The following is a 10404-nucleotide window of genomic DNA, read 5'->3' on the forward strand; positions in this document are numbered from 1 at the left end:
GTTCTGGGAGATGGTACCCCACTCAGCTCTGCTCAGGGGGCTGCCGATCCCAATCTCCCTAAGCAAGACCATCTCATGGATGGTCTTCTGTTGCTCCACCAACCTTTGGAGCATCAGGTATGTAGAGTTCCACCGAGTCTCCACATCCTGCACTATTTTGTGCTGCGGGATGCTCAGCTCTGCCTGTTTCTCCTGCAGCATCTTGCCTGCCTTGATGCTGTGGTGGAAGTAGCCATTCACCTTCCTGCATTTCGAAATCTGCTGACTTGTAGCAATAGTGGTAGCAGCGCCATCACCACCAGCCCTATCCCCCTCTAAGGCATCCCTATTAGGTGCAGCCTGCGTGCCACACAGTGGATGCCAACAAAGTTGGCATCACAGTCAGCCTTCACCATATTGGCCCTGTTGTCGGTGACCATGAACCCGCGGGTGACCTTGGCCTGCCCAGCGAGCCACCCCCGCACCATGCAGTTTATGGCCCCCATGATCTCCCTTGCCGCGTGGGACTCATCCAGCACCTTGGCTTGCAGTAGAGCCCACCGATGGCCTGACTGATCGCACCAGTGTCCTGTGAGGGAGAGATAGGTGTGATTGCCACCCTGGCTGCTCCAGATGTCGGAGGTGAAGTGTAAGACTACCTGCGGCCCTGCCTTGCACAGCTCCTCCCTCAAGTACTCCCTGCATGCCTCATACAGGGAGGCACCACCGTCCTGCTAAAGGTGGTGCACGCGGGCACTTTGTAAAATGGGGCCAGAAATGCTACGATCTGTCTGAACCCTGGCTGCTCAACTAGGGAGAACGGCTGCCTATCCAGAGCAAGCATCCTCCCAATGCTCCGGGTGATCTCGCTCGCCTTGGGAATGCGCCCCCCCTTTCTGTTCACCTTTCCCCCACTGGTCCAGGGTGGCCTGCCTCTGCTTTGGCAGAAGGGGGCTTTGGAGCGAGCGTGGGACTTCCCTTTCAGCAAACTTGCACTGGTGCCAGGCTGAGCAGGAAGAAGGAGAAAGGGGTGCTGCTTCCTCAGATGCAGCAGCATCGCCGTGGTGGAAAAGTGTCTCACATCCTTGCCACGGCTCATGCGCCTTCAGCAGTGCTGGCAGATGGCAAACCTGGGATCATTTGCCACCTCAAAATGATCTCACACTCCACTACTCCCCCACTTCTGGGTTGAGGGCGAGGATCCTGCCTTATCCCACTCCTCAGAAGGCTGAGGCTCAACAGTAGGAGGAGCTGCCTCAGCTGAGCCACTTCCCTCCACAACCTCAGCCTCCTCAGAGGTGCTGCTTTTCAGGGGAGACCTAGGTCTAAGGGAAATTTGAGGGGTGTAGAGCATAAACTCTGATTCCCCCTCAGTCCCCAGAACTGCTTGAGCCAGTATGCTCAGCATCCCTGGTTCCAGGTCCAGCTCCTCCTCTGGCAGTGGAAGACTCATGCTGAGAGATGAAATTGGGGTGGAGGAGGCAGCGATTCCACTGCTGGTGCCCATTTCTGGACTGAGCATAGGTGGTGCTGGTGCAGGGGTGTCAGGTGCAGACACTGCTCCCACTTCCTGGTTTCCACTGGCAGCATTGATGTCATGGCTGCTTGGGAAGAGAGAGGATGGGGGTAGGGAGGGGCTTGCAGCTCTAGCTTTCCCCCTACCCCCTCTCCCTCCCCTGCCCGAAGACCTGGCACCTGCCTTTCCAGCACGTTTCATATTGATCTTTCCTGTGCTGCAAAAGGTCTGTGTGTGCGCGTCAATCCTTTTGTATTGTGTGTTTTATTCCCTCTGTTGCATGCATGCATGCACTGGCCTCTTCTCTGATCGTTTGCTTCAGTGTTAAGAGTTAGGTAAAAACTGTGTGCTGTCTGTCTATCTGTCTTCTCCTATAAATATCTGATTTTCTTTTATAGTGTGTGTGTGCGTGTGTGTGTGCAATCTGTGTGCTTCCCTGCAATGATGGATCACACTGGCAGGGAAAACACAGCTTTCTTTTTTCAGTTTCCAAAAAGAAAAAAAAGAGCAAATATAAATTCAAAGAAATTAATTGAATAGTAATAGTAATTGAATAGAATAGCTAAGCTAAGATAAGCTAATTCCTACCCAATCCTTTCTAACAAGAAAAAGGAGCAGACAAGTTCAACTACTGAGTATAGCAAACAAGCTGAAGCTGGGAAAAGGCACAGCATACCTCCAAACAGAGGCTTTTATGCTGTTTCTAGTCCCTCCCCACAGACACTGTCATTGGAAAGGCAGCCAGGGAGAAATCCTTCTCATTGGCCACCTACACATCAGTCTTCCCCAGTGCTCCCCCTCCCGTCCTCCCACTCTCCCTCCCTCTTCTAACTTTCAGTTTCAGCATCTGAAGCATTTTCGAAGCTCCGAACCACTTCGGACAGCTTAACTGAGCCCGGGCTTGAATCCAGGCATGCTGCTTCGGACGCCAAAGCATCTGAAGTGGCCCCAGATCCGAAGTGCGATCCAAAGCTTCATGCAGCCCTACTATGTAGTCCCAGTGCTGTATGGTTATTTTCAGATGCTACATTACGTCACAGTTTGTGCCTGCTGATGCTATGTCGCCAAGGCAATGAGCTATATTGTAGCTTGTTGCTGTGGCAACAAAGCATGTCGTGTAGACTCACCCACAGAGAAGCCTCTGAGATTTAAGTTTAAAACATTAACAGCAAAGCTCAATGAAGAATTATTTGCAAGTTAGACTGCGCAGTAACTTTGTAATATTCTACCTTTTGGAATGTTTGGCATAAGAGCAATCTAAACAGTTCATTTGTACTTTTAAAATTAGATAAAAGGGAAAACAGGATGCCAGAAGTCTCAGAAATAATCACAATCAGTAGATTAATTAGTTAATTCTAATTTAGAAGATGACTGATAGGGATACCAGTAGACATATGAAAAGGGATTAGGGAATATCAAATTGGTCTCCTTTGTCAGCCCAGTGGTTTTAAAGATAATGTAGGTAGAAGTTCCCTTAATTGCAATACGAAAGAGCCATAAAAGGAAAAAAAACCCCAAAACAACAGATTAAAACTGTTGCTAGCTTCAGATCTTTGCAGTGACTTTAGAGTAACTTTTCAAGGGAACGGTGTACTTTTAAGCACTTTTTTCTATTCAAGCTGTCATCTTAACGAAGTGTTCTTTGCAGAAAGAAAGTAAGAGTCATTTCTTGTACTGCTTAAAGTTACAGTCATAAATTGGATCAAGTCAGTAATCTGGAAAAGGTGTAAAATGGGAAAAAACAGTAGTACTAAAGAGACACTGAACTCTAAGGCTATCAATTACTTTTTAGCCCTTACACAAACAATCCATATCTAGTACTTATAATTTCCATATATAGTTCTTCATGCCATTTAAGATACTGTGTGCAGTGCTGGTCTCCAATGTTAAAAAAAACCCTTAAACTGAAACAAATTCAAAGAAAATGTCTCTAAAATGGGATCAATGAATGGAGGCCTTTTCTTATGAAAGAAGATTAAAGAAGCTTGACATATTTAGCTTAGCAAAATGGAGACTGGGAGAGGATATCATCACCCCTTATAGATACATTCATGGGGTGAATGTCAAAAAAAGAGGGCACTGTTTTAGGCTCAAAAACAAATACTGGCTTGTGGATAACCTGAAGATATCAAACTATCAGAGAAGAACAGTTTTGGAATGATCTTCAGAGCCAAATAGTGGGAGCAAAGAATCCAAATTGCCTCTAGACTGAACTGGGTAAATCTATGGAAGTGGCTGGTATGATGAGATGGTGTTCTGGCTCAACAACCTGTAGGTGAAATATGTGGAGTCATGTATATGCAGTTCTTATGCTGGGCTACAGAAGCAATTCTTTTGTTACTTGGTAGGTGTCTAGTAATCCCATGATTCAGGGGTTTTGCTGGTTGTCAGTAAGGACCAGGAAGGAATCTTCCTCTCCCATTTAAAAGTGCTACTGGCTGCTTATGGGCAGGGGAGGGAAAATACTCATTTTCCTGTGAAGGACTGGGACACTGGGTACAGCAAGAGCTGGTGGGGGTGGGGAAAGAAAGAGGGTTCAGACTGGCGTGTGCTCATGCTCCTGGAGGTACTTAGAAAACTCAATAGTTATAGTGGTTATAGTGTTTTGCTCTTCCATTAAGGGTCATACTAGTTGACCAATCTGGGCTCTAGGGCCATGTCCAGATGAGCACAGCTGTGCAGTATGTGGTCTGCAATGCCACACAACACACATTCAGGTGTTCTTCATGCTGCTACCTTGTAGCACAGAGGTCTTTTTTGACCCTGGGAGATCCTGGGGTCAAAAAAACCAGCATGGGAAAAAAAGTGAGGCGGCACATGTGGCAGCAGCATGTGCCACCCAAAACCAGAGTCTGGCTGGTTGGACCCGCACTCCAGCTGCTGGCAGACTCCCAGCTGCAGCTTCCTTGGCCCCCAGAACCCTGGGTAAGGTTGTAGGGGCCAGAAAAGGTGCTGACTCCAGCCTCCCCTACCCCATCCGGGGTAACCTGCTGCATGCCAGAGCGCATGCGACACAGGCGTTCCCAGGGGAACAAGTAGCAGCAGCACAACTTCCCTGTTGCTTCAGTGGCAGGGCACTGGTAATTCCCTCCTCTCCCCTACCTTGAACTGCGAAGCAAACTTAGGGTGTTCTGGGTATTGTGCTTTGTGTAAGGGATTGAAGTGGCAATTTGGGCATTCAATAGGTAAATGATGAGTTGCAAGGAAGAGGAATTGGACTTGATAGTCCAGGAGGCCCCTTGTAAAGTTCCTATGACTAACTTGAGGATCCATTTGAGGAAATTGGATAATTGCAGAGTAAGAAACTGATTCCTACAAGAGATGAGTCCCAGGAAGCGATCTAGCCAAAAACAGTGCTTATCTACACATGCAGCTACTTAGGAATACTTGCAGTACATGACTGTTAATACTAATCAAGAAGTGTAGCCAAATTACTCACTGTTGATTTAGTAGGAAAGTTCTAGCAACAGAATATCAGGGGTGTAGTTCATAAGGGCTAAGGAATTACAAACTGCTTAGCCAGATTTTAAATGGTGTGAAAATTTAAGATCAGTTTTTCAGGGCTTCCAGAAAGAATGAAACAGTCAACGTAACACATTACTTAAGTTGCCTTTTCTCCACACACTTACCTCCAGGGCTGTCCCGGGGTGGGGTGTGAATTGGGGTGACTGCCCCAGGCCCCATGCTTTGGGGGACCCCATGGAGCCAGGCTGGCTTCGCGTCTGGCTGCTTGCCCCCCCCACCGGCCCTACAAAAGCTGATTTGCCTCGGGCCCCGCACTCTGCTACGGTCATCTCTGCCTACCTCCACTGGAAGAAAGGTCAAAGGATGTCCAAATCAGAGAATTTTAATACATCCTAAGAGGTTACTTCCAAAGACACTAAATGTTTCCAATTCTAAATGCATAATACTATGCCTGGGCCTGGCTCTACAAATTTAATGATTGAGCCTGGGTGTTGTCAAGTTGTTAAGACCTGGCTATAACATAGTTTGTTTCAGCTACCCATTTGGTCTATTTACACTAAGAGCTCCCTCTTCTGCATCCTTTGTAGTGCTGAGAAGGCCTGGGTTTTTCACTCTTCCACCATCACAAAGTTCTGCTTTAAGTTGTAGGTAATAAGGTATATAACAAAAGCATGTGCACAACTTCCTCCTGAAAGCAATTCACCTACAAAACTGGAGCCCCCCCGCCCCTTTTATTTTGCCTGAAGCCCTGCATGCAACAACTTCATTTGTTGGTGCCATTGCAATGCACCATGTTATCTACCCATGTCATCCAAAAACATTATATGTATTCTCAGCCCCAGGGTTATTTATTTTTAAATAAAGCACAAGATGATTATAGTTAGTTGCCTAGCTTGCTTAATGGAATATTGGCAGCTTCTTTTGCTGTTAGACACTGGAAAGCAGATTTGGAGCTTTTACATTCCCTGCACAATGATGTTAAAGCACATCACACAAGATCTGGGAACTAGTGCTTGCTAATTCGCACAATCAGGTAGCATTACTAGCTTTTACTTCAGCTGGAAAATACCCCTCATTGTGACAGTAACCATGGTAGCAGGGGCTGAGATGCAGGACAGAGGGCAGGGCAAAAAGATGCATCATCTTGCATGAGCTGGTATTTCTCCAGTAGGGCTGACTTGCACACAAACTCGCATTAAGAAAAAACAATACCCATACTGTCTCTAGGCTGTGTGTTTACAAAGAACAACTTTCTAAATGCAAATGGAATGTACACAAATGCAGTGGTGTCCTTGGGCAGCCTAAAACCTCAGCTCTAGGGCACCGGTATTTACTGCCATTTTTTGCTTCAAGGGAGTGGAAACAGTGAAGCCAATTATGACAACAGTAGCAATTTCATTAACAAATCTTAGAAAGCTAAAAAGAAGAGAGATTCTCAAGTAGTGAACATCTGCATCTAATATGACTAGCCACTTATTTAGGCCAGGCTATGTTGTGGGTGGAGTTGGGAGTTTGATCTCTGAGAGGACAGTAGTGACGATGAATGTACATGGAGAAATCTTTCTAGCCAGTTTTTCTCCCACTAGGATATAAGCTTTAGGAAGCAACATTTCTAACAGAATGAGCCGCATCTACTAACTAAAGGCCAACTGTAATCCAGGTGACTGAAATGTTTACAGATGGTGATGGATATTTTTAGTCTAAAACCTTACGTTCACAGATTCATAGATGTTAGGGTCGGAAGGGACCTCAATAGATCATTGAGTCCAACCCCCTGCATAGGCAGGAAAGCGCACTGGGTTCAGTCCCCAGCCAGATGCCTATCTAACCTCCTCTTGAAGACACCCAACGTAGGGGAGAGCACCACCTCCCTTGGGAGCCCATTCCAGATTTTGGCCACTCTAACTGTGAAGTTCTTCCTAATGCCCAGTCTAAATCTGCTCTCTGCTAGCTTATGGCCATTACTTCTTGTGAGCCCCAGGGGTGCCTTGGTGAGCAGAGCCCCACCAATTCCCTTCTGTGCCCCCATGGTGAACTTATAGGCAGCCACAAGGTCGCCTCTCAACCTTCTCTTGCAGAGGCTGAAGAGGTCCAGGTGCCTTAGTCTCTCCTTGTAGGGCTTGGCCTGCAAGCTCTTAACCATACGAGTGGCCCTTCTCCGGACCCTCTCCAGGTTATCCACATCCCTCTTGAAGTGTGGCACCCAAAACTGCATGTATTCCAACTGCGGTCTGACCAGTGCTCAGGGGAAGTATCACCTCCTTGGTTCTGTTTATCATGCATCTGCTGATGCATGATAAAGTGCAGTTAGCTTTGCTGATGATTTCATCACACTGACGACTCATGTTCAACTTGGAGAACACTAGGACTTCGAGATCCCTTTCCGCTTCCATGCTACCAAGCAGGTCATTTCCTACACAGCAGGTACGCTGGACATGTTTCCTCTCTAGGTACAGCACTTTGCATTTCTCCTTGTTAAATTGCATTCTATTGTTTTCAGCCCATTTGTCCAACCTGTCCAGGTCTGCCTGTAGTTGTTCCCTGCCCTCCGGTGCGTCAACTTCTCCTCACAGTTTTGTATCATCCGCAAACTTGGACAGAGTACGCTTCACTCCCTTGTCCAAGTCACTGATGAAGACATTGAAGAGTATCAATCCAAGGACCGAGCCCTGTGGGACCCCACCGCCCACATCGTTCCAGGTTGATACCAACCCATCCACCACCACTCTCTGGGTATGACCCTCTAGCTAATTTTGCTACCCACCGGGCTGTGTAATCATCCAAGTCACAGCCTCTTAATTTGTTCACCAGTATGGGGTGAGATACCGTATTGAAGGCCTTCCTGAAGTCTAAGTAAATGATATCTACCCCTACTCCTGCGTCCAGGTGTTTTGTAACCCGGTCATAAAAAGAGACTAGATTAGTCAGGCATGATCTACCTGCTACGAACCCGTGCTGGTTTCCCCTCCAGTTTCTCCCCTCCAGTTTTCACTCACTGTAACTTTTTAATGCATTTTAAAATAAGTGTTTAATGTTAAAAAAAAAAGGTGGGGGCAGGGGTTTGGCAACACTGGAAAGTAAATACGAATATCACTCTTTAATAAACTGATTCTTGCTAAAATGAGTTTAAAGCCAGTGTGTTTTCCAAAGTATCTTTTGCTTCCAAACATGTTTCTTGAGAAATATTTGACACTCCCAGCTTCAAAAATAGGATCTGCACTGTGACTAAAGAGCTGCTCATAAGGCATCCCTCCATGGAAAGTTTAGCTCCTCACCAAAACTGTGGTGTGAGGCAATGCATCACAACAGCTGCATGATTCCAGTGTCATGGGACATAAATCCTGCTGTAGGCCTGTAATGACAATACCCATGAGGCATTTTGAAACCAACACGTCCAGGTTTTCAAACGTTCAGTTCCCAAAGAAGTAATGTGTTTTCCTTTTAAGGTTTGATCCTGTGGAAGTCTGGGATAAGCTACTCCCAAGAGGTGCTGAGCATCATCCACGTTTACCAAGATGAATGGAAAAGACTTCAGCACCATGTGGGATCACAACACTTAACACCTCTCCATAATGCATTCAAGCATGGATATCCAACAGCAGTGATGGCCAGCAACAACCCTTTCTGCAGCTCCTACATAGCAGGTTATGCATAAGCAGCTACACTAGCATTCTTTATTTTGTTTATTTTGTAACCATTTCTAATCCTGCGGATTTTAGGAATTCAGGGACATGCTTCACAGTATGGCCCACCAGTGACAAATGACTACTGTAAATTATTCATATCTAAACAAGTGTTTCCCACTGTAACACACCACAGGTGAAAACAAAGCAGTAAAGAATAGAATTTAGAAAAGTTAGGTGGCATCACGTTTATAAGAATGTGCATCATAACCCTCAGCTAACCTACCTAAAGAGTATTTACAATCTTTGCTTAATTTAAGTATCAGCATTCACAGCTTTCTGAGAGAACTTAACTTCTACAATTTCCCAATAGGACATGATATTCTTATGACATTATGCAAGTTTTAGAATGATACGACTATTAGATGCTATATGGAACACTGTCAAGGTCCTCAGTGTTGCATTTACTTACCTCCTTGTCAATCAGTCTTAATGCATATTTCACTTCAGGGTCTTGCAAGGTAATTGCTGGATGGGGTTTCCTGAAGAGCCGCATGATGAAGGTATAAACTAGCCATACTGGATAAATCACAATACCTCCCAGCTGCAATAACACAGGAAGATGGTCAATGCTACTGTTTGGTTAAAAGTGAAGTAATACTATGGTGAGGGCCATATCAAATAATCCATGGAAAAAGAATATTTTTTTGCATACTTACAGCATCGGCATACAGAAAATGTGCATATTTTGCAGCTGTTGTAAATGCCCAGATGGTAGACTCGGCACACAAATAACATGGCATTCACTGTTTGGACACACAATACAGTAAAACCTCATCGTAACAGAGCCCCGCAAGACTGTGAGAATAGTTTTGTTAGGAGGGGGCATTTGTTTTAATAGGGTTAGTCAAGTGTGCTGCATCATAATAATGAAAAAAACTGGTTTCTGCCGATGGGGTTACGAATGGGGTTTATTATAATGAAGTTGTACTATATTTTGCTTTCTTCATACTTGTGTGCTAGTGATTATGCAAATCTAGACACCTGGGTAGATGAAAATATTCTGCCTCTTATTTTCAATGCTATCATTTAGTCATGTCAGGGGTGGCATACACCTCTGCAGAGTACTTTTGCAGGTCCACACAAGTATGACATATGACTCTTAAACCTTTTATAAGCTTTCTGGACAGCAGTAAGTTCCATGTATAGAATTGAATTATATCCTCTGTAAGATCTTTGAGGAACAGAAAGAACATGGAGATCTCCTTGTGAATTTCCTAGACTTTCTTCCCCTGGGGAAGAAAGCAGAAACAAGAACTCCAAAAGTAAGACTTTTTCTTTAGTTTTACATGTTGCATTTTCACATTGCTACTCACTGACAGCATTCAAGACACGACTGGTCATTTCCCATTTTCACTTCATTAAAGAATGATGTGATCCGCCCTTTAAGAGCCATACTCCTTTAAACATGATACAGCTACTGGATAGCAGAGCAACCTGTCAGAAGGTAACTGGACCTGCCACCATACTACTATTGATATTAGATCATTTCAAGTATGCTGTCATGTCTGTTAACAAAATGGGGGGTGGGGGGAAAGCAGCTTTATCCTTTTCTTTCCAAATTTTTCTCTACAGAATTAAAATATATTAATATCTTTATCTGAAAGTCCCACACATATCTGTTTCCGGTAGAACTGAAGATAAGATTTAATTGTTGCTACAAGACAGTTAGAATACAGCAGCTCCAGGAAGAACACTGAATAACTGCAAATGTGATAAAAGATAGGGGTTTGCTGGGGGGGGGGGGGGGGGGGAATAAAG

The 10404-nt window shown here is 45.1% G+C and overlaps 1 protein-coding gene across 1 annotated transcript in view; it reads right to left on the minus strand.

Moving 5' to 3' along the window:
* The window catches only part of LOC109296326 (NADH-cytochrome b5 reductase 3), a 54527-nt gene that overhangs the window by 40954 nt on the left and 3169 nt on the right, over positions 1-10404 (minus strand). Inside the window, exon 2 of the mRNA XM_019515723.1 lies at positions 9056-9187. Within this exon, the coding sequence (XP_019371268.1) occupies positions 9056-9187 (132 nt within the window). The remainder of the gene's footprint in view (positions 1-9055; positions 9188-10404) is intronic.

The sequence above is a fragment of the Gavialis gangeticus genome, unplaced genomic scaffold (assembly GCF_001723915.1).
Source record: "Gavialis gangeticus isolate Ggan-Ray unplaced genomic scaffold, GavGan_comp1, whole genome shotgun sequence".
Classification (NCBI taxonomy): Eukaryota; Metazoa; Chordata; order Crocodylia; family Gavialidae; genus Gavialis; species Gavialis gangeticus.